This window comes from Psittacula echo (genome assembly GCF_963264785.1).
Source record: "Psittacula echo genome assembly, chromosome: 3".
Lineage (NCBI taxonomy): Eukaryota > Metazoa > Chordata > Aves > Psittaciformes > Psittacidae > Psittacula > Psittacula echo.
In genome coordinates this window covers 92178132-92204316 of record NC_137736.1, presented here as the reverse complement: position 1 = coordinate 92204316, position 26185 = coordinate 92178132, and the positions used below count along the sequence as shown (strand labels likewise).

Sequence of the window (26185 nt, the reverse complement as noted above, 5' to 3'; positions counted from 1 at the left end):
TATACAATATACAATAGAAATATACAACAGCTGCAGAAACATGAGGTTGATTCCCATGATGGCTGAAAACCCCTCCATGCAGTATGTATAAACAGGCCCAGTTTCTGAGTTCTAATTAACTTTATTAATGTTTGGTGCAGGAAGTACGAAGGCAACTTCAACAAGGATATAAAAAGCACTGGAGCATTGAAACACTGGTTTCATGTAACTGACTCTTGTTGAAAGATGTATTTTTCAGCATTTTGTAAAGAAAAATGGAGTAATTTAGAAGAAAGATATTGGATACACTCTTATAATAAGGAAGCTTTAAATAATGGAGCAAAGATACTAATAATAGCTTTCTACTTGGTAACATAGGTAGCAATTCTTTATGATGTGCAATTAATAAATACGATAGTGAACACATAACAATGTACAATGTCAGGGCAATAAAAGAGATGCAATTACATGCAAAATTCCTATTGTGCCAGCAAATAGGACTTTATGGGCTACTGGAAAATGAGTTTGTGAAAAACCAATCGTTAAAACTTTTTCCATTACATGTTACTTGTATAGAAACATACTAACTCACATGTAAAAAGATAAAATATTAATTGGTAAGTAACCGTAAACACATTTTCTCCCACTATGGACACAACTGCAAAACCTTGCAATCACAGAAATTGTATATATTATTTTGATATAATATTCATAACTAAGCTTAACAGCAGTGATATATTAATCACACATAAAGTATATTATTTGTATATATTGTTTGTTTACTGTTCATGGATTTCTATTTTGTAAACACATAGAAGCTTTGGTGCTCTTAAATGAATTCAAACTGGAATATGCTGATTTATGATACATATTTCCTATTACTATAACTGCAGTGTATGCTATAACACTACTTTTTAGGTGCTAAAACCTTTTAAGTATAGAAATTGCAGTAGAAAATAAAAGAATACCTTTTCTGTTATTTACTGACCCTCATTTCCAGGCATGATGATTTAACAATATTTAAAAGATATTCTTATTTTGTGAAGCTCTCAAAACATGTGGTCAGTAGCTTGTCCATGAAAGGGATTGTGCCTTGGAATAATTTAGGATCTGTTTTCTTCTGATATTTTTGTATGCTAAGTAGGTGAAAACATGAAATATAAATCATCTTGCAGTTATGCAAAACTATAGTATTCTTTTATACAGCCTTGCAAACAAACAGCTTAGAAATAGATCATTCAGCCATAGATAAGTTAGGAACTCAGAAGTATGTAACGTCAATAATAGAAAATGAGTGTATCTTTGAAGATGTAGTCTCTTATAGCTTGGTTTTAAGCTCTGATTTAATCCTTTATATGTTTATTCTATAGTGCTCGCAGTCTTGCCAGGAGGGCTTCTACTTCTGGAATGTCTTCTCCCTTAGAAGGAGATCCAATATGACCCATTTTCTTTTCTTTGTTGCCTTCTCCATGACAGGCTTCCTTTTTCCCAACAGGCTTACTCCACACCGCAGAACTTGTTACAACATCATAAGGAGCTTCTTTGGTGACTGGGCTTCTTGTCAGGTTTAAATTGATACTGTGGTGCGAACATGACTTCTCTAGTTGTCCTTTCTGGTTCTCTGCAGAAGATAAACCAAACAAAGCTTGTTTCACTATTCAAATACTTAGTTTCAGTATTTTGTAATATAAAAAAACCTTTTGATCAGACAAAATTTTACATGCAGATGAGGTACTAGAAGAAGTAATGATAGCTAAGGAGACAAGAGAGCAGGACTTTGGCCTCTTCAGGAACCTGCTTAGTAAGGTTCCATGGGATATAGCCCTAGAGGGCAGGGGGGCCCAAGACTATTGGTTGTTATTCAAGGATCACCTGCTCCAAGCTCAGGAGTGTTGCATCCCAACTAGAAGGAAGTGCAGCAGGAGGGCCAGGAGACCTCCTTGGATGGATGAGAAGCTGCTCAGGAAACTTCAAAGGAAAAAAGAGGCTTATAAAAGGTGGAAGCAAGGACAGGCGGCCTGGGAAGAATACAGGGATGTTGTCCAGGAAGCTAGGGACCAGGTGAGGAAAGCTAAGGCCCAGTTAGAATTAAACTTGACTAGGGATGTGAAAGATAACAGGAAGAGATTCTATAGGTATGTAGCGAATAAAAGACAGACTAGGGACAATGTAGGCCCGCTCTGGAAGATATTGGGAGAACTGGCTACCCAGGATTTGGAGAAGGCTGAGGTTCTTAATGACTTCTTTGCCTCAGCCTTCATTGGCAAAGGCTCTGACCACACCACCCAAGTCTTGGAAGGCGGATGCAGGGACTGTGAGAATGAAGACCTTGGGCCCACTGTAGGAGAGGATCTGGTTCCAGACCATCTTAAGAACCTGAACGTACACAAGTCCATGGGACCTGACGAAATCCATCCGCGGGTCCTGAAGGAGCTGGCGAATGAAGTTGCTAAGCCACTGGCCATCATATTTGAAAAATCATGGCAGTCAGGAGAAGTTGCTGACGACTTGGAAAAGGGAAATATAACCCCCATTTTCAAGAAGAGGAAAATGGATGACCCGGGGAATTACAGACCAGTCAGTCTCACCTCTGTGCCTGGCAAAATCTTGGAGCAGATTCTCCTGGAAGGCATGCTAAGGCACATGAAAAACAAGGAGGTGGTTGGTGACAGCCAGCATGGCTTCACTAAGGGGAAATCCTGCCTGACCAATTTGGTGGCCTTCTAGGATGGGGCTACGGAACTGATGGACAGGGGTAGAGCAGTTGATGTCATCTACCTGGACTTGTGCAAAGCATTCAACACTGTCCCACACGACATCCTTGTCTCTAAATTGGAGAGACATCAATTTGATGGGTGGACCACTCGATGGATAAAGAACTGGCTGGATGGCCGCACGCAAAGAGTTGTGGTCAATGGCTCAATGTCCAGCTGGAGACCAGTAACGAGTGGTGTCCCTCAGGGATCGGTGTTGGGACCGGTCTTGTTCGACATCTTTGTTGGTGACATGGACAGTGGGATTGAGTGTGCCCTCAGCAAGTTTGTCAATGACACCAAGCTCTGTGGTTCAGTTGATACACCGGAGGGAAGGGATGCCATCCAGAGGGACCTTGACACGCTTGTGAGGTGGGCTGATGCCAACTTTATGAAGTTTAACCATGCCAAGTGCAAGGTCCTACACCTGGGTCAGAGCAATCCCAGGCACAGCTACATGTTGGGCAGAGAAGAGATTCAGAGCAGCCCTGTGGAGAAGGACTTGGGGGTGTTGGTCGATGAGAAAATGAACATGAGCTGGCAGTGTGCGCTCGCAGCCCAGAAAGCCAACTGTATCCTGGGCTGCATGAAGAGGAGCGTGACCAGCAGGTCGAAGGAGGTGATCCTGCCCCTCTGCTCTGCTCTTGTGAGACCTCACTTGGAGTATTGTGTGCAATTCTGGTGTCCTCAACAGAAAAAGGAGATGGAACTGTTGGAACAAGTCCAGAGGAGGGCCACGAGGATGATCAGGGGACTGGAACACCTGCTGTATGAAGAGAGACTGAGAAAGTTGGGGCTGTTCATCCTGGAGAAGAGAAGGCTGCGTGGAGACCTTATAGCAGCCTTCCAGTATCCGAAGGGAGCCTATAAGGATGCTGGAGAGGGACTATTCATCAGGGACTGTAGTGATAGGATAAGGGCTAACGTATTAAAACTTAAACAGGGGAAGTTTAGATTGGATATAAGGAAGAAATTCTTTAGTGTGAGGGTGGTGAGGCACTGGAATGGGTTGCCCAGGGAGGTTGTGAATGCTCCATCCCTGGTGGTGTTGAAGGCCAGGTTGGATGAGGCCTTGGTTGGCATGGTTTAGTGTGAGGTGTCCCTGCCCATGGCAGGGGTGTTGGAACTTGATGATCTCAAGGTCCTTTCCAACCCAGACTATTCTATAAGACAATAAATATTATGAACTTCAAAAGCAGTAGGCTTGGTCTCTTGGAAGTGATTCAGTCTTTACATAACTTCATTACATTACCATCCATATTTCCTACAAAATTACAGGCAGAGCCTGAAAGGATCCTCTTTTTTTACTGGAGTAAAAGAGATAACAGTACTTGGCACCTCTCAGTGTCTTCCAAAGTTTTACCTGGTTAATTACATTTCCTACACATGTTTTTTTATTGTCCACATTTTAAAATGTGTTTTTTTTAAATATATTTCAAATTAATTATCCATTTTAATAATTTTTCTTTCCTTTTCGTAACATGCTGCCTTTTGCTAAACATCAGTTGCACTTAGTTTATATCCAGGAGCTTTGCTTGACTGACATGTATTAATACACATATTTCTTTTTTTTTTTTTTTGTTACCCAATCAAGTGACTGTTCTCTAAACCAGCATTTGAGTGGTCCCTCTCATAGATCTCAAACTTTTTTAAAACAAGTGTTCTCAATATTCATGTAACCTTGAGCAAGGCTTGAAAATGGCTTTGACAAACTTGACATGACATTTAAAGTTTTTTGGTTATTCGCTGAAAGATGTTCCATCATCCCAATAGTAATGACTTTGGAGCACAGGCAGTCACTCATGACAGTGTGTTTTATGTGAGTGCTGAAAATTCCTACTGAAAACAGCTTGTACATTAAAAGGCAGCTGCTGAAGATATTTACTGCACTGTCATTCCCTGACCAGGGGCTCTTGGTGATGGATGAGGATTTTACACACTTTCTTGGACAATCTCAGCAAATTTTGTAAGTACGATCACCTTTTGGCAAGTGGAGGAAAATAAATACCTTCTTTCTATCATCTTCTAAATCACACAAACAATTCTTAATTAAAATTTGATAAAAGCCAAATTTTGCACTTGGCTGAAAAAAATTATTTGTTTTATACTATGGAAAATAATTTGACCCTGAAGATGCAGCAGCACACATTTCAGTTCTCCTGCATCACAGGAGGCCAAAGATTGCTTATGAACACACCTTTCTAATTACAGGTAATAAACCCAGCATATATAATTAAAAATCCCTGGTATGTAGACTCTTAAATAGCCCATTCTACTTAAATGTTTATATTTATTGATGCTGAACACATATTTGTATGTTGATAAAAGCATGGCACCTGTATCAATATACAAAATGCTAGTTGCATCATAGCCCTTTTTGTTTATATACAACCTAGGGGCAGGAAGAAAAATATTTGGTATACTCTTAAACACCCTGTACTGCTCCACACACTGATTCAAAACGTGCATGCACTGGTGATTTGGTACCCTATCCCATTCCACTGTCATGACTCTGGATTGTTACCACACCTCCCTCAAATCTTATGCTATAGCAGTAAAATCAAAGAAAGAATTGCATTTTCAACCTATAATTGTTGAGGTAGGTGCTTTAAAGAAGCCAATGCACTTTGCATATGAACTTAAAACTACAAGGGTGCAAGCTGCTGCAGGTTATCATGTAACTTTGATCACAGCAATAGAAAAGCTTCACTTACTTAGTTCAGCATGATAAAGGCTACGAAGCATATAGTTATTTACTTTCAAGAAAAGCCCCAAGTTGAGATTAACTGACAAAGTAGGCACAAGAATAAACAGCCAATAATATGTTCCTATTAGAAATTAAAACCTTTTGCACCATCAGAGCAATGAAGTTTTGGAATGCACATATATAGAAGTGAGAACAAAAAATCCTAATCAGTTATAAGTAGGAATTTGATCTATTTCTGAAGACAATATTTGATATGGCTTCCTGCCACAGCAAGGAGATGGCTTACTGACATTGGCCACCATTTTAATCCTACATTTCTAGAACAAAGGTTCCCACAGACAATCCCAAAACCATATAAATATCAACAGACTTTTCCTAAACTACTTCGAACCATTACAGCATGGACATATACAAATTTGGTTTGTGCTTTTGGCAGGAAACTATATTTGAAACAAATTGTGGAGTTACATACACACCTTGGTTCAAATACACTTTTAAAGAATTGAATATATTAAAGTTATAGAAGATTAAAGGGAAAAGGGAAGGTTAAAAGGAAACTCTCATGGAAAGGCACTTCTATATGAAGTCTGGTTAAGAAGAAAGCTTACATTTCTGGAGATGCACTATTTGTCCACCTACTGTAGCAACGTGTACCTTTCGGCAGTAGCAAGACAAAAAGAAACCAGACATTAAAAATTAGTGGAAAAAGACAACTTATTAACTTGTATATATTGGAAGTAGTTGAGACAAGTTTCTAATGTTTGGTCATTTGTAGTAATCAAAACCTGTCATTGACATGTACCATAACAATCACTAGACAGATAAAAAAAAGCAAAATCTTTGAATTCATGTTCAAGTTTTCTAAATGCTGGAGTGAGAAGACATTTACCCATAATAGTTTTGACTTAAATAGTTTTGACTTTGATATTGAATTCTTCCAGGCACAGCTTACGCAGAGATCACAGTGTATACTCTAAAGCCTCCATATCTAGATTCTGTGACATTTGAATCTTTTTATTTCCCTTGTTCAATATCTAACACTTGTGCGTCCATCAGACCTATTAAAATTCATTTTTTTTCAGATATGACTTTCATGAATGATGCTGTTAATCAAAATCATTTCAAAATCATATTCACATAACCTAGAGCCAAATAGCTGCTATCATCTAGATACAAGTCTTGAAATTACTTTGATTAACAGCAATACTCAGGAAATTCAGTTGAGAGAAAATTGTGCGTAATAGGTTTCCATAGTTTAAATGGTGTCCTAGCATAGAATAACTTATAACGACATGCTTATCTCTATTAAAGGCTATACACTTTATATTCAGAAAAAGGAAACTCTGCACCAGCATGTGAACAAAGAAAAATCAGTAGTATAAGACCTGCCTGCTGTAAGTTGGGGAAGCAAAATATGATCAGTTGGAGATTTTTAAAACCTGCAAAACACTGTTATATACTACCTTAAATAGAGAACAGAAATGACTGCAAGAGGCTCACTTGAGATATGGACTTTTTAAAAACAACAAATAAATATTTAAAATAAAAAGGACTTTGAAAAGCTTTATTTCATTAGGCAGTTTCTCAATAAAAGTCTAGATACTGAGGACATATTTAGTTTTTATGTAAATACTTGTACACTGATTGAAAAAAAACCCTTGCAAATACTATAGAGAGAACCGCATTACATGACATTATATGCTTGTATTACATTCATACATCTCAATGTTGGTCATGACAAAGACATAACATAACAAATAACAATTGCAGTTACAACCTCATTAAACCTTTTACCAAGTTAACAGAGAAAAATGCTCAACCCCCCAGTGGAATACTTCTTATCTGTCTGGTTTGTGCTCCACATGCTACACCGTATTCCTGACTTTTTGTCTCTGTTTCCCTGTCCCTGATGCATTGAACTGAAAGTCAGGGAAAAGCTACACCACGACATTGCTGCTACGCTCATGTGTCTTCCCAGTAGGGAAACACATTTTCCTCATTAGGGGAAAAGAGCATGTGTTTTTGACAGCAGATTTTTTTTTGACAGTACCTTTGTTTCACACTATCCAAATCAGTAGTTGTATGGACATATATATATATAGGTAATAAATTAATTTTCCTCAAGTCAAAACTGTTTTGCCTGTGACAGTAATTGGTAAGTGATCTCCCTGTATCTACCTTGACTCATGAGCTTTCCTGCTCCTGTTCTTCCTATTCTGCTCCGTCCAACCCCACCAAAAGAGGGACTGAATGAGCACCCGGGTGGGAGCTGGTCCGCTGCCTCAGACCCAACCCACCAGAATAGCTTAGAGATAAGACGATTCCACCTGTCTTTTATCATTCCTTATTTTAAATTTTCCAATTTAAAACCCCCACAAATTCTGAAAATTGTGATTTTGGATTTCCAGATTCCAAACTCTTGGCTTTTTACTCTACAGAAGTACCAACAAGAATTAATTCTTGGTTTTCTCTCAAGTATGAAATGAGGGTCTTGTTTTCTGCACTGACCCTCTCTCCCCATTCCTCTTACTCCTAAGATACTGGACAGTTGCAAGCCCTGATTTTTTTCAAGCACCCATGTTTCCTCAATGTCATTTATACAGCCCAAGTTGGTCTTTTGACATCCATTCCCAGACCTTGGCATTGGTGTTAGAATATAACAAGACCTTTCTTAAAAGTCTGCTTTACCACCCAGAAGCAGAATTTAGACAATAAGAAAGATTGCTATAGCTACAGGGCCCGTGTCTGTTACATAATACCATTAATAAAAAATGGGATAGGTCCTTACTGGATACTATAATGGAAAATACATTAAATACTTTCTATTTCCACTTTTTATTAGTTTCATATTTTTTCAACAATTTCTGGGACTGACAAGGGTAGGATTGAAGAATACCCCTGAAATGTTAAAGGAGTGCTGTGTATTGTTATGACTTATTTTAGTTATACCCTAGAGCCCAAGCCCTAACATGGAGGAATGGTACCTGTACTTGAATGATCCTTGCTTGAAAAGTAGTTTCTTACATCTTAGCATGTCATGCTAAATGTTTACAACTTGACTAATCTAAAGCAGACAATAATGAGGCATGGGAAAGTGTTACTGATTTTCGGGACATTTAGAAAATATTTTTTATGCACATTTCATTGAAAAGGTGCTGCTGTTCTTCAGTATTATTTAAAAAGGTGTGAAAGACAAGGAATAAACACTAACCAGTAAGTCCAATTTAGATGAGACAAAGTTTTCAGAAACAGTTGTCGTGGTTTAAACCCTGTCATCAAGTCAGCCATGCAGTCCACTCCCCCCCGGCCCCTTCTTCGCCCCAGGAGAATGGAAAGAATGTAACTCCCACGGGTTGAGATAAGAACAGTCCAGTAACTAAGGTATAACACAAATCACTTCTGCTACCACCAATAATAATAATGATAAGGGAAATAACAAGGAAAGAGAATACAATACCACCCATTGAAAACAAGCCCGACCGAACAGTGAGCCAGCCCTTCCAGGTAACTCCCAGTTACATCCCAGGCATGACCTGCTGTGGTATGGAATACCTCTTTGGCTAGTTTGGGTCAGGTGTCCTGTCTCTGCTTCCTCCTGGCTTCTCCTCCTCCCTGGCAAGCATGAGACTCACAAAGTCCTTGGTCAGACTAAACATTGGAGCAGCAACTAAAAACATTGGTGTTATCAGCACTATTCCCAGGTTGAAAGTCAAAAACATAGCACTGCACCAGCTACTAAGAAGGAGAAAAAATGACTGCTACTGCTGAACCCAGGACAACAATGAATATAGGTTTGTTTGTTTATTTCAAAGGCAAGAGTAGAGTATGTCAGCACTAAAGTGAGGCTAGCACAGAGGATCTATAGAACCTAAATTTCAAAGAAAATCTATTAAAAACTGTGAGCAAACCAATCTGTGACAAGAGGAACTATGCTGGACCAGCTCCCTTTTAATCGGCCCTAAAGCAAAGCCTTTAAAAACTCTTTTAATCCCTTTCTCTCCTACATCTTCTCAAAGACTACTTTAAGTTCCTGTTGATCATTCCATTCAATCTTTTTTCTATCTTTTCCAAATGTACTTTGCATTTGCATTGAGCTGGGACCAATTTCTCTGTTTAATATATCCTCACCTCTAGTATGTTACAAGAAATGCAACTTTAAGTTACTGGGATTTAAATGAAAGTCTTGAGTGCCTGTCAAGATAAAAAGAGAACAGAACTAATGACAGAAATCGCCCAAGGTATTTAGGTAAGCAAAAGAAGAAACTTCAGAGGGTGTCTGACATCTAATTCAGATTTAGGAGTTTGCTATCCTCCCTATTTCACTCTGATTACAGTGGATCTTCCATGTCTTCTCATGCATCTTTTCCAAAATGAAAGCACACTGGGGAGTTTCTAGGAAATTGCAAAATGGCAACTTCCAAAATACAAACCTATTTTGTGGTCATTATTGATTTTTTTTTTTTATTTGAATCATTCTTGTAAAAAGTGGGATTTATGTGCAAGTCTCAATTTTAAAATGGGTAAATATTTTGGCATAACTTTATTATCAATAAATAATAAAATTATCTTCTTATTTATGTTGGGATGAAGGGGGTAAAAAGATAAATACTGATCTACATGGTTACCCAGTGGCAGTGGGTCTTCAGGAAGTGGCCAGAAATGTTATGCAGCCCAGGTGTTCACGGGATTTCTCCCAAAGTACAAATAGGATAAACATCAGCTTTTTCTCTTGGTTAAGTCAGGAAATGATCAAGAAATTACAAGAAAGTACAAGAAACTGGAAGTCAACATATTTAGACACACTGAAATTCCTGAAATGCGGTTTATGACTTGTTTTTTACTTTGTTCACAAGTATATTGTAGCTTGCCATTCCAAATCCTCTTTAGAGTTAAAAGAGAGTAAAAAATGATGACTTTATAAGTTTGTGATCTGTGACAAGATACATAGAGGTCCATAGTCTAAAGCTGACAATAATTTATGTAGATCCCATACACTAAACTGCCACTGATGCCTTGGAGCAGTAGACAAGTTTAGTCTCTAAACCTGTCTCCATACCGTCTACCTATAGGTGGATACTGCTTTCAAGGTAAACTTTGATAAAGAATTTCAGGGATATGCATAAAGACTGCTGTCATCAAAGGAAAGCTACTGGCAGCTGCAGTGGATAATGGTAAGTAGTATGCTTATGAAGATAACCAAAATGGAAAGGAAACACATAATTTGTGTCTTCCTTTACCATTTGTTGCTGGAAAAATCACACACTAGGAAGCCTCCTATCTCTGGAAAATAAAAATCCCAACAAGTCAATCAACAAAGCAAGCCTTAAATACTGACCTGATATTTATGAGATTCCACTCACTGCAGTTCTAAATAACATGGTCGCTTCTGTTTTGTATTTACTATTTAGCATGATCAGTTTAAAACCCCTCTATAACTATTTCTTGTAATTGCTTTAAGAGTTTAACACCAAATTATTTCTTACCCAGTATTACTGATACAAGCTATCTGCTAGCTATTCTAATAACTGCTACAAACCTATACAATTTGTATTTCCTATTTTTAGCCCAAACTTCCTTTCCCAGGTTTATATAAGCAAGAGTATTAGTAGGTTGCATTGCCTGAAGGTAGGGCACGAATATTTTGTCATAACAGACCAAACCAATGGTTTTTCCCTCATCACCTGTTGCAATTCTCTCCTGCAAATGTTTTTTGGACAGAGATCCATCTACCCAATCCTGCAAACATTTTCTGGAGCAGCATGAAGATGAAAGGCTAGAGCTGAAAGCAAATTAGGTGGGTCTTAGTTTCAGCAGTTGAGTAGAAACATAATTTTCTCGTATTCCTGTAACAGGTACCAGAGCAAAGTCCTGGGGCAGTTCTTGCCCATACAGGTCACAGTTGCAGTGGGTGGTTGCTCACTATTATCCAGAAGATTGCACAAATAGCACATTGCTCTCAGTTCCTCTCATTTTAAAACTTTTTAAAATAAGTCTCTGAAGGGAAGAGGTACAACAGAGAGCGCTGCGTGCCGTTAATGATATGTCAGGTGAAAGTCTAGAGATTTACTGACCTGGAAAAGGATTTATGAGAACTCCAAATCCTAAGTAGATTGAGAAAAGATTTACACAACATTGATGTCAGCTTCAAGATATCTGTGTGTGTTTGTAGCATGGGTGCTTCTCAACAGGATAGAGGCAGACCTGATTGTGAAGTTTAACCCATGTAAACGAACATCCTAGATCGCCTTCATGAATACACTGGAGATAGGATGAAGCTAAATCATCTTATTTCATGAAACTTTCATTGTTTAAACACTATTATTATTATTATCATTATTATGGTCCTTTCTTTCCTCTGACAAAACTCTACAGAAAACACTTAAAAGCATGCTGTCAAGGAAACTGAAACTGTGCAGCAGGAAATAGTAAATTTTCAAGAAGATCTTCACACAAAACTAAATATTGGGGAATAAAGGCAGAGGAAAAGTGATTCATCTTCCCCTTGCTCTGCAAGATAGCATATGCTCCTTTGACAATTTTTCTCTCTCTCTTTATATGAAGCTCTCATTAATGCTTTCACTTAATTATTTCCTCTCTTTGGGGTGGACTCTAATTGGGCCTTGCTCATGTGTGGAGAGGTAGGATACAAAAAGAAATGTGTCTACTCTGCACATGATCCAGCTGTACGTGTATTTGACACCAACAACTGTACTTTGGAGGTGTGACAAATTGCTTTGAAAAGAGATCAAAATTCCAACACAATCTAAAAGAGGAATTATCTTTTAAAGATGGCTTTTACTGACCCTTCCAGACATCACTGAATTATCATATGAGACAAACCCGAGACACATTGTCATGGGTAATTAATCCAGTCATTGTGAACTCAAAATTAAAAACATCATCATCACATGAAAAATGCGTACCATTAATGAACATATTTACTACCCTATATTCCAACAGTTAGACTCTTAGCAGCCACTTTAGTATGTAAAAAAACCCATCAGAAGCCAACTGTAGCATTTCCAGTTTCCTCTTTTCCTAACCAATTGCATGCATTTACTGTTTAGCAAACACCAGCTAACAGAATTTAATCTTCCTATCAGAGGATTTTTTTTTTTTTAATTTCAAGAAATCTAAGACACAACACAACTTTGTGCTTACAGAAGAAAACTCTCCCTCACTTACGGAGGAACTTAGAGGGAAAATTTTACATAGAATATGAAAAAATAAGAGACTGAAAAACCAAATCCTTTACAATCACCAAGAAATCAAGGCAGAAGGCACCAAGACCTCCCAAGCCACTGAAACAAAGGATTCTTACATATAGTCTTGGTTTTCCTTTGTCTGTTATGACTTACAAAGCAGCCTTGCAAATATGTTTAGCTCAAAAGGTGATATTAAAAACAAAAGGTTAGAGATCATCATGGTATATTAATTATGCAAAAGAAGCCAAACTGAATTTAATCAGAAACAGCAGACTCCAAACAGGAAAAATCTCTCTTTTTATGACAGAGGCGGTTAAGAAAACATTTATGGTAATGCCAGAGCATCTGCTGATTACAGTTAAAGCTGCAGGACACCAACATTAAATCACTGAACCATCTTGACAGATTCTGGGTACTGGAGTTTCAGTCTAATAATAATTTGCTGTGAAATGTACCCAAATCTGAATATTAGCCAGAAAATGTTTACAAAGAATATAGGCAAGGGCAAATAAATCAGACACAAAATTGATTTGTGTCTGAAAAAAACCCCAAACTAAAATAGATGTTTGTCACTCAGACATTTCAGAGCTGCATGTAATTGGTAAATCTCTAAAAAAGACTAAGCACTTTAAGAACAGAATATAATTTTACCTATTGATAGTGACCTATCACTTTTTTTCCTTGTTTTGAATTGTTACATGTCTGTTTGTTTAATATAAATACAGATTAGCCATTTGAAGAAGGCCTGCACCATTTAAAATCAATTTTTAATTCCGGACACCTGAGGATTCTACACAGAACAATATACTTCATTGTAAAGCTTTAATTGATGCATCTATGTGCTGCAGAGGGTGATTACTTGAATAATAAGTATAAGAGTCGTGTGATCTGGTTGCTAAGCAAATGTGAGTAAGAGAAAAAGCCCAAGAAAGGACGTAACAATGAATCAAGGTTTGATGACAGGGAAATTATTCTATGAACTGTCATGCTGAAGGACTCGCAAAACATTGACCTGCACATGATCACACATCAGAAGATTGTCTGAAGGGTAATTAAAATATTAATACAGAAGTTCAGTCAGTCACAAAGAGAAAAATATAAGCTTAACTTATTTCTCTGTAGCATGTATGGTCAAATGTATTCTCATGTTAAATATAAATGCTTGAACAGTGCAAGAATTCAGAGGACAACAGATTATGGCAAAGACCACTGAAGTTTATATGAATTAGCACTAATACTTTTCTTTCTTCAGCTACTTTGGGCATTCAACTAAATATTATTCGTACTATACATTACATTACATTATTTTATTATATATTATTACATTACAGCGTAAAACCTGTGAACTGACTTTCTGAAGGACATAGGAAAAAAATATAATCTTTTCAAAATTGTGTGCAAGGTTACTACTTTGCAATTATACTGATTATAGATGCCTACAGATGTCTACTCAGTGTAGACCAAAAAATACCCCATAAAGCAACCTACCTCCAGAAGCAAGTTAGTCTGTGATGAAAAACACTTGGGTGCTCAGACTAAAAAATTCAGAAATCTCCTCACTTCCCCCATTCCCCCCCCCCCCCCCCCAGTTATTGTTTATGTAACTGAAGATACTGGAAGCTGAAGTGGTTGTATAAATTTAACTCTTGTTATCTAAGAGTATGCATCTTAAACTAACGTTTGATTGCATTTATACAGGTGCATTTCCCTTTAAATTACCCAAAATGAATACTCTAAAATATTCTCAGTTAAATTTCAAAACAGGAAACACAAACTACAACTATGAAATATATATAATTCGTTGACTATGGATACTGTGGATACTCTTCAAAAATTTAAGACCACTGAGAACACCTGAAAAGTTTTTTGGAACACTTGTACATAAATTCATACAGACCAGGATGTCCATAGGTTACTCTCATTTCATACATAGGCGCAATCATTGCACAATTCTCAAACAGTAAATTCTTTTTCTCCCACCATTTAAAAAGATGCTAAAAACAGCTAGGACAGATGGATGCTTGGCTGATGGCCCGGGTCAAGCCACCACCACAGTATTTCTTTTTTAACATATAAAGTTACAACCTTGAACATATTTTGAAAGGGTTACATTAGAAACACAATCCATATAATAATTATCACAATGGCACTTTCTTTTCGAATGAATATGTTCTGTAAACACATCGCTAGCTCATCAATTAAGTTACTCACTCATACTAAATATTCTAGTTATATTTTCAGATCTTTTCTAGCATCTTCATTAGTGCTCATTTCAAAAGACTAATGCCATACCCAAATAGCTCTGAATGCAAAGAAGGAAAACAAATGCTATAGAAAAATCTCCCAATATTCAGCAGCTTGCTGTGGTCTAAGTAAAACTTATTAAAATGCAAATTTCAAGCACATCAGTAGTAATTTCAAAGTAGCATCCTATAGTAAAAACATAATTTTCAGTTTTGTATAATAAAATAATAACACAAATCTAGATTCTCAGCATTAGCCAGCAGTATTAAGAATAACAATTCAGCAGACTCCAAAGACGTTTGGAAAAATTTTGAAGCAAAAATACTAGGACAGATATTTATATATTTTTACTCCAGAAATATCTTAATGGAGGAAAACTATGGGGAAGGGAGTGGGTAAGGCAGAATATCCTCTGCCTCTAAGGATTCAGCTACTGCAATTGAGAATTTATCTGAAAACTTCTCTTAAAAATGTTTACTTTTTCTGAGATTACTAACCACATACTTTTTTCCATAAATTAAGCTTAAAATCGGGGCAGTTTCAATAAGCTGAAGTAGATGTATAAATGTAACTCTTTTGTTATCTAAGAGTATGCACCTTAAACTAAAGTTTGATTGCGTTTGTACAGGTGCACTTCCCTTTAAATTAATAAACTTTCTTTCGTCATACTGAATACTCTAAAATATTCTCAGTTAAATTTCAAAACAGGAGACACAAACTACAACGATGTAATACATATAATTTGTTGACAACAAATAGATACATATCACAAGTACAGAAAAAACCCCTCTCTTTTCTTTAGTATTGTATAAAATTGGGCATGCTTAGTTTTTTGTGTCCTTGTGCCTGACCAAAGGCCATGAGATTCACTGGATGACATGAATTTGTGCTGATTGCCTTAGGCTCTCTTCACAGTAAATGAGAAGTAACAAGCACTTCTAAACTTGCTTCATTTCACCCTAATGCAGATACTTTAAACAGGTAAAGAGAGTTTACAGGTAATTAACTCAGATGTGAATTCGTGCACTCCAGGCATCTAAACTTCTGTATCTGGAAGCTTCTCACTTTTCACTGCAGCAAAGTCTGCATAAAAGGTGGACTGCCTAATCTGGACAGTGACAGCAGATTGTAGAGATCATACATTCTCTATGAAGGAGGAAAGGGTGCAGATCTTGCAAATTAAAGGCCTGATAGAACCTTATGGGTACTTATCACCGACTTAACACAAACTATTTCTATAATTTTTTCTGTCTGCTTAAAAAATGTGAAAATAGAATTGAAATTATATTCTGGTTGCTACAGTGAACAGATCAGATATAAACAGGGGAACTCTCTTTTGTATATAATATACTGACAGGAACTGTAGGTGTGAAAGTTGTCATTATTAAGTACGTTGCTCAGCCATTAGCTGTCACAATTTTTTCCTTTTTAAAAATCTTCCATGTTCACTGAACTTTTTCTTAAATAGACGTAGATCTTATAGTTATTCAGGCTCCTATCTATTTCTTGCAGATTTGTGATACCCATACTTCTGTGTAGCTTTGCAAGATTCTGACAAGCTTGAAACATTCTAGATTTAAAATTCAGCCTATATCATAAATGATTCTGACTTCTGTACTGGCATGTACAACCCTACCCTTCACATGAAAATCACCACTGCTATAAACTGAAGTTGGCATAGACTTAGTCCTGGCCATGCAAAACTTGAAACTCCAGTAGTGTACATTCAAACTTAAGAATCTCACATCCACAGAGGACTAAGTGTTTAAGTTTAGCCTTTAGGGATGAAGATATAAATGTGACGCTTTGTATGCCAAGGCAACTCTGTGATTTTTAGATATTACTCAGTCTTGTGTGTTTGAATTTTTGCTAAGATAGCCAGCTTTGTAGATGAAAAAAATAAAGGCAGTGATCTGAATCCCATGAAGATTATTTATGAACTCCCTCTTAGAAAGAAAACATCTCATAACAGTGCTTATATAGAGTATATGACAAGATTAAAAAAAAGTATAAAAATAGTATGCAGTGCTAAAAACTCTAACAGCATCTGTTATTCAACACTACTTTAGTTCATATAGTCTCATTGCCATTCAAAGTAAGGAGTAAAATTAATATTTTCATTGGATCTTATCATCATACTTTATGCATATATTAAAATCATTTGCCTCTTGCTTATAAACAGACTAAATATGATGTTAAATTTGAAATATTCCATAAAAAATAAAGCTAAAGAATCAGTAAAGAAAAGCATTAACGTTTCAACATAGGAAAGGCAATAATATTAAAAAAATTTTTGGTATGAAACAAACACAAGCAGTTACTTAGGACTCAACCTTTTGAAAAGATTGTTTTGATAAGTCTTTTTATTATGTCTAGTAGACTGAAACACTATATTTCATCTTTCATTCAGAAACAAATCCAAATGACCTATGCCCATCAGAATTAAAATAGAAATGATGTTTTCCACACCAGATTATGCCCAGCTTTATATTCTTTCATGCGTGTAAGAATGACTGACACATAGAGATCCAGCTGAAATGTATTTAAAATTTAGGAGACACCTTTGTGTGTAATACAAAGTGTGGGATGTTGCCTACAGATCCTATGCATGCACTAGTGCTATATTTCACTGAAATAAAATTTTTCTAGAGTACGGTAGCCACAATACAGAATCATTGATGCCCTGATGCTCAGGGGGACGTTATTGCTCTTTACAGCTACCTAAAATGAAGTGAGGAGGTGGTGGTCTCTTCTCCCAAGTAACAAGTGATAGGACAACAGGTAACTGCCTCAAACTGCACCAGGTGAGGTTTAGATTGGATATTAGGAAAAATTTCTTCACTGAGAGGGTTGTCAGGCTCAATGAACAGGCTGCCCAGGGAAGTGGTGGAATCACTATCCCTGGAAGTGTTCAAAAACCGTGTAGATTAGGTCCTTAGTGACTTAGTGGTGGACTTGGCAGTAACGGTTGGACTTGATGATCTTAAAGGTCTTTTCCAGCCTAATTGATTCTATTAATCTTTGATTATGCCTGACTCTGCAGGACAATAATGGCAAAGGGATTGCACTGTCAAGGGACTAGTCAAGGAAAAAAGGTAATCTTCAGAGCACAATTAAAAGCACATACTTTAGACATGTACTACTTTATTTTGATTCAACAGAGAGCCTAGCTTAAATTAGTTTTAAACAGATAGCAAATCAGATCCCATGTAATTAAGCGGAATATACCAACATCAGACTGTGGACTTTATTTACCTGCCTTACATGTGTCTAAACGTGCTGGAGAACTGCCAGCTGTGAACAGCAACTTCTGACTGATACTCTAAGAAAAAAGGTTTTCCAAACAGAAGTGATGTAAGTCATATAGAGAAGTGGGCTCAAGTAGCTAAATGGAGTATGTGACAGACAGACACTGTTGACAGAATTGTTGTGGATGATGGCTGTCTGGCTGTAGAGAATGCACTGAGATGACTGAAAGGTTGGACCTTTCTGATCATCTGATCTTCAGGGTCCCTTCCAACCTGGTCTTCTATGATTCCATGACTGCCTCTGGAAAAACTGGTAAATCTTGGACTCCTCACCTGCCATTGGAAGACATTTCTGCTACTCAGAAAGCAATTCTTGACTACTTTAAAAGCAAAGGTCATTAGGAGGAGACTGTACTTTTTGTGTTAGTTCCCTCAGAACAGACTAGTTTCAACTTTAATTCTAAATCAGCCATGAGAGGATAGCTTGCCTTCTAACCCTGGGAATTTCATCAGTTTTAGTTTCAACCAACTGTTTGTATTTGCAGTTTTTCACTTTGTTTTAAATGGTGTTTAAGACTTCTTTAAAAGGCAGTTTTGTAAAATATCTAATGGTAATAAAATTATTGTGAGATACAATTAATTCTATATTTATATAAAACACTGACTATATATGAATCTGCAATAGATAAGGCATCTTAGAAAGAATTAAACACTTATGATGGATAAGACAATTTCGGAAAATCATTTTCAGCTATTTTCAGCTGCATCTGATTGCATATAGGGAAAGGAAGTAGAGGGAAGGGCCAGATACCCAAATTTATGATTGTATAAATCTAGAGCTTAGAACTGCACTTAAATTTTGTGCAAACTTATTTGACTTGAAGAAATGAAATCCACTAAATAGCAGCACTGAACAATAGGAGTTGCAATACAGTAGGATGCTAGGTCCCATTTAAGAAAGCACTCCATCACCTGCATTTTTTAGGTGTTTTTTTCATAAAAACAGTACAGAAAGTTTAGAAATAAGGAAATGAGATGATGATGAAAAAAATCACTGATGTTGCATATTTTTTGACTGATGCTTCATACTGTTTCTCCTTACATCCATTAACTGTCCTTTATTATTACCAAAGCATGAGATTTTTTTTTTTAATTGGGTTGAAGTAATATACATCTAGACATAGCATCAGTTAAGTATTTTACTAGTTCTTCTTACCATATTTATTAAAATATGAATATAATATTAAAAAATAGCTATTACAGGGTGGATTGAATATTCAGTAATGTGAAATCACCATTCACGGAACTATTATTGTTTCAATGTACATATGTGGAGGTTAGAAGCTACAATTATACATGGGTTATCAAAGAAAATATATGAATTATGTGAAGAAAACCATTAGGTTTCTCAGACAAAATTTAAAGCCCTTTTTAGTAAGGTCTTCACATAAAATGTTTGAGCAATCGCCATAATATTTCACAAAATAACAATGAAATGCAACAGCTGACTGAAAATAAATATTGTCATATTTAATCCTCACTATTTAAAGAAAATATTTTTATCTTTGTAAATACTTTACTAACAGGTTTTACCCCCATGAACACTATGTTTGTCTTCATTTGAAAATGTGGTCTACCAATGTTTAATATTTTGTATTTGACAATTCTAAACTCAAATATACAGTATTGTCCCTTTTACTACAGAGAAACACTGGTTTAGAGTAGGATGTATACTATTGCAAGTAAGACTGTGGTAGCTGTATCACAATTCATTGGCAGCCAGTTTTCTAACAAATACAGTTGAGTAGTAGGAGAGAAAACATCCTTACTTAAGACTATAAGGAATGCAGAATAGATAGAAGCAATTAAAAAGATATGCACTAGTACACCTTTTAGAAACAGGCATTGGGAAACATCTACTGTCCAGTGCTAGTTAAAGACATTAGACAACTTCTTGTGGTAAATAATTCTCCAGAGAAATAAAAAGCAAAACACACCCTATTCTGGATGATACTGATACTGTATACAAAGAATCTTCAATTCGTTGAAGATCAACTTTCATCACTGTCCATAAATCATTTTATTGTAATTATCACTGTGTTACCACATGACTTATTATTTGGGAAAAAAAAAAAAAAAAAAAGCAATTTTTCATTCTCATGGCATTTATTGCTTTTAAGCAGTGGTAATTTTCCAAAGTAAACACAACCATGCATAACTGCTCGCTTCCTTTCCCCTCGAAACAACAGTAATGTTGTTTAAATAATTGCTCATTTAAGAGTATTTGGTTTATTTTTATACATAGCTTTCAGTTAATTTCAGTTAAAAGAAATACCAGACACTTATTAATAGTGCATTACTACAGTATGAAACTGAGGGCAGTTTAAAAACCTGTCACTTAATGCAGTTATTGTTTCACAATGGAAGGAATAATTTCTTGTAGAGTGACATGTTTCCTTATGTCACAGCTTCCTTTACAAAAGCTGTTACTTTGATGGGGAGGACAAATGCCTGCCATATATTACTATGCAGTCCATTACAATAGGTTCATTCATATTTATAATACAATCTGTGATGTTGATGCAATCACTTTAGACTTCACTGTTATTTCAAACAAATCCATAACTGTGAAAAAGGCAGGCTGTTGACAGGAGTTAATGTGGATTTTACTCTGTTTACAATTGCTTTCTAATCTACTAAATGGCTGTGAAAATTGATGCACTGTTAGAAGTGCTTTTATACACTACTACAGATAAAGGGCTGTTATACTGTGGTAATCTCTGTAATGCTAAATTGAATTTTCGACAGTGCTTTTTTTTTTTTGTTTTTCCAATTTGAATGTGACAAGGTGGGCTACTCAATTTATGGTAAGCTTAATTTCATCAATGCAAAGTATTTTTCTTTATTAATTGAGATGCCTATTATTGCTAGGAAAGAAAAAAAGAAGTTAAAACTTGGGACTATCACAATATGTACTTTAGGGAAAATCTCTTGGCCAAAGCATGAGTCAGAGATCACTAAATTTTGTTATAATATTTGTGATTTCTCTTGAAGCTATGCAAGTGAATTCTGTAGTGAAACATTGTAGTGGAGCTCACAGAACTGCTCGGCTTGCCATAAAGGTAAACAGATTTTGTTCCAACATCACAAAATAAAATTTAAGATTAGATTATTTGCCAGAAATTAACTTTCCAGTGGAATTTTAAGGATAAATGTAAAGATAGTGTTTTAGTTACATAACCAATGAAATCACAGGTCCAAAGAATGTATACTTTAGTGTACCACCCTAAAATGTCAATTGGAAAAAATATAATAAAGCTTTTTAAGCTTCAGATTTCCCTGATAAAGAAGGTGCAAAGAAATACCAAAGCTGATTTGGTACAAAGAAGACTTTGGTACTGTAGAATGGGTGCCCTAAAAAAATTTCTCACATACTTCTCTGAAATGTCTGGTGTCTCATTAAAATTTGAGGAATGCAAGACACAATATCTTTTTATGTTAATTAAGGACTTGCTAATTTTCTATATGAATATGAAAATATTACTAAAAAGTAATGAACAGAACTTTTAAATGGCTTCTGATGGAAAAAAAATTCCTTTATATTCAACACATTTGCATGACTAATAACTTTAAATTTGTTTATGTCTTTTAATACTAAAAGATTTAATAAAGAGGCATAGTTCATAGATACCAGAATAATTTATGTTGGAGGAGACCTCTCTCTAGGTCATCTGGTCATCTGGTTCAAACCCAGCTTCAAAGTGAAACACAGTTGTTAAGTTGGACTATAAAATTTTTCAAAAAATAGGCTGTTAGAGATTCAAACTTCATAATTCAACTTTGGTGACATTTAATCACATCAGTTGAATTCAGTAGTCCAACATAACACAAAAAATGCCCATGTGTTTCATGCAAAACAGTACAATTATTCTATGCAGAGTACAAAGCAAAATTCACTTAAACAGTCTATCAAGTAAGGAACACAAATGTGTAGTAACCAGGCTTCATGAACAATAAAGCTCAAAGAGAATTTTATTTCTCTTGAGGTTTTTTTTGTGCTGTATGACTTATTTATTTTCCTGAATGCTCACTTCTCCTCTCCATGTTCAAAAGAAAAAGGGCTTAAGAACTAAGTTCTATAATTCTTACAGACTCAGAGGAAGAACAACTATTAAAGTTAAGTGCTACTGAGTAAGTCTTACAGATTCTGCAACATAAAGAACAAATGAAAGCTTGTTTTGCAAAGACAGAATATTAGAAGATGAATCATAAGTAGGTACTTCTGAAGTTGCTTTAAAATGTACAGGGAACAGTCATCACTGGTAAGCTAAAACTGATTGTTTAAAAGTATCCTATTGATTGCAGTTGCAAATGGAATTTCCTCCCCTAACAAATTAAGTAAAATATTACACAAAGGGGTTCTACAGAAAAGTGATTGTTTTGCTTGAGCAGGGTTAAGAAAAATCTGCTGTACATCTGTCACACTCCAATATTATTTTGTCATATTAGATCAGCTAATACAACCTCTAAGGAACAAAAAAGTTTCTTCAGAAAATTAGTGGGCATCTTCTGGATGCTGTTAAGTATCATTTCATCCCAACTTGTAGTTATTTCTGAAACACAACCAAAGAAGCCATGTAGTTTAGCAGCCCTGCATACTCCAAATACTGTCATTCTTCACAGCTGTTTATATTCAAGTCTACTGTATCGGTAGAGGTTCTGCTCTGCAACACTGCATTATACAATGTTCCTTTAAAATTTTTAAATATCCAAACCATTCCTGCAAAACTACATTTGAACAAAAAAGAACTTACTTTAAAAGGTAGTTTTATAATACGTGAAAACGTAGCCTTCCTTAGACTAGAGAGAGTGGTATCTTCTTCATTAGTCACAAAGTTGAGAAAGTTCATATAGAAAGTGTCCCCTTTGGTCCATTGCGTTTACCACATAGCACTTCAAAGTACAGTTTAATGACCGATCCCTAAATACGACTTAAAGGCTTCACCATGTCCAACTTGGTTCAAGCTCGTGCACATTTTATCCTTTGAATATTTCAAGAATCAAATTTTTTTCCCTCCCTACAATTAAAATTGAAATCAGGTAAGAATTTTTCTGCTTATAAAAACATTTGAAAAAACTCAGCAAGTATGATTTTGGACATGCTAAGATCTAATCTAGTAGATTATAGGTTTCCAGTAAGCACAGTGGCCATGTAAGCCCCATATGCTAACATTTTGGAAGGCTGACTCATGAAGGAAAGGCAGAAATTACATAATTAGAACATCCTGTACAATCTAAGCGAAAAGAGATGATGAAGAATGAACAAGTATATGCCTGTAAAGGTATGCTTTGTCTAGGAGAATAAGAGGTGAAAACGTGGCAATCGCATACCTGTCATCTGATATTATATTCCCTCATCTGTATAAGCAAACTACAGCTCTGCTCTCTTTCCACACTGGAATCAATCTGAAATATTAATGAGATTTCTTTTTAGGCATTCATATGAATGCACCATACTTAAGAAACAAGTTTGTCCTCCAAATGGCATGAAGATGGCTTCTTGTCTGTTGCCATAATTATTCACTGCAAATAATTTCCCAGAGTACTCTGTAACAGGCAGTAGATATGAGAATCTACTTTCACAGAAATGAACATTTAAATTGTATCAGCCCCGTAGGCATGTTACAGTTAAGAATCACCTACAGAATATGAAACTGGACATGGGGGTTGTCCTGGGTTCAGTAGCAGTAGTCAGTTTTTCTCCTTCTTAGTAGCTTTTGCAGCACTGTGTTTTTGACTTTCGGCCTGGGAATGGAGCTGATAACAGCGATGTTTAGACTGACCAAGGGCTTTGTGAGTCTCATGCTCTGCCAGGGAGGAGGAGAAGCTGGGAGGAAGCAGGGACAGGACACCTGACCCAAACTAGCCAAAGAGGTATTCCATACCACAGCACGTCATGCCCAGGAGGTAGAACTGAGGATTCCCGGAAGGGCTGGATCACTGCGGGGTGGGGGTGAGGTACCGGTTGGTGAGCGGTTGTATTCTCTTGCTTGTTATTTCCTTTATCATTATTACTATTAGTGGTAGCAGTAGTGATTTGTGTTATACCTTAGTTATTAAACTGTTCTTATCTCAACCCGTGGGAGCTGCATTCTTTTGATTCTCCTCCCCGTCCCTCCAGGAGCGGAGGGAAGAAAGGTGGGGGGGGAAGTGGACTTCGTGGTTCTGATTTACGGCCTGGGCTTAAACCACGACATGGGTAAACAATCATCTCCCATCCTTCCTAAGAGTCTGTATAGGTGCATTCATTGAGTAAAGGCTTGCTAATTAGGGATGGACAGCAGGTCTGTCTTGGACCTAGCTGGCACTGGCTCTGTTTGACTTAGGGAAAGCTTCTGGCAGCTTCTCACAGAAGCTACCCCAATAGCTCCACTGCTACCAAAACCTTGCCACACAAACCCACTTCACTAGATAAGTGAATATGACCATGCAACAGATGAAAAATCTCACTAAAGGTTCCATAAAGCTTTTCTTTAAAACTTTAACATTGGCTTTGGTCTATTTACATAAGCAGTATTACAAGAGAGGAGGATTTTTTGCAAGGCCTGATTAGAGTTTAGAAAATCACAAAACATTTGGATGGGTGCAACTGAACTCCGGTGCTACACTTTTGCTCTGCTGCATTTATAACTGCTGCTTGAAATTGCAGCCACTGGCCAAAATTCTAACACCTATTTTTATTCTAGCACCTGCAATTCACTACAGAAGCTCATTTCTGTTTCTTCAAGTACTATTTTTACTTGGCTGCATTTTCCCTGCATTTTTATTCTAACATCAAAATGTTAGTAAGAACATGCAAACAATCAGACTGGAACTTAATCCAAATTTTGCTGCAATCCAGTGTAAGTGGAAATGCTCTGTAAGTATCTAGTTTTCAAAGTACTCAAGTTGCCTTTGGTATGTTTTGCAGCCAAAACATGCAACTGTTACCTTACTAGTTTCTGTGAAATTCTGAGCTTTGGTAGCAGAGCTTTGGTAGCTGAATCTGTTTCACTTTTTAATAAATTACGTTTCCTGAAATGCTATTCAATGAAAACAAAAAGGAAAGGATGACGTATGGCCAAATATAATTAAAATCGCAGCAAGTTTTCAGTATGCAGTATTTTTAATGTTTAAAACTAATGTAATTTACAGTTTTATGTCTAGCATAGGGTAAACTTACTTTGTAAAATATGATGTTTCAAAAAGAAACAAACCAGGTTGCTCTGTAAGTACTTGTATCTCTCTGAATTCATTCTTTAGTAGGAAGGAGACTTCTAAAGGGAAAAACTTACACTAGTCAGTTCAGATTCTTAAAGTACAATCTCTTATTTTGGTTTCACTATTTCTAAAATAAAATATCAGATAAAGCCTGTCTTCAAAAGTATGAATTTTATAATTTACCATCTGTGATAGTTGTCTTTTTCCCCTATATATTCTGCTTATACAAAAGAGAAAATGAAATTAAATACAGCTTTTATAATTTCTATTTCTTGTAATCATGACATTACGGTACTTTCCAACCCTAACCATTCTATGATTCTATGTCTTAAAGATACAAAAATGGAAAGAAAAATCTATTACAAATGTCAGCATTCTTTTTTTTTTTTTTTTAGATATACATTGGTAATATTACAGAAGCCATAGTTTAGAAGCATGTAATTTAAGTCCAGATTGCCTGATTTACATTACTTACGCCCTGATCTAGTGTAGTTGAACACTGAATTTAAACAGAGGTGCTTAAGTCAGGAGGGACTTATGTATGTGCTTATATGCTGTGCTGGAACAATATCCCATTGCAGCAAACCACAAGTACAGTATGTTTAAAAAGCATAACATGGCAAGCATATTTATCTATCCATAACAAAGCTAAAAATGACATCTCCTCTATGCATTTTTGTGAGTTAGGAGAAATCAGTAAGCAACAATAACCTTACTTACTACCTATTTTTCCTTAGAAAGAATTATTTAGCATAATAAACCAAAACCAGAGTATGTATTTTGAAGTTG

The 26185-nt window shown here is 36.2% G+C and overlaps 1 protein-coding gene across 1 annotated transcript in view; it reads right to left on the bottom strand.

The window, feature by feature from the left end:
* Positions 1 to 1343: 1343 nt before the first annotated feature.
* DIAPH3 (diaphanous related formin 3) overlaps positions 1344 to 26185 on the bottom strand; it is a gene marked incomplete at both ends in the record, with an annotated part of 228909 nt that continues 204067 nt past the window's right edge. The window contains one exon of the mRNA XM_080614298.1: positions 1344 to 1600. Coding sequence (XP_080470424.1) covers positions 1344 to 1600 — 257 coding nt within the window. The remainder of the gene's footprint in view (positions 1601 to 26185) is intronic.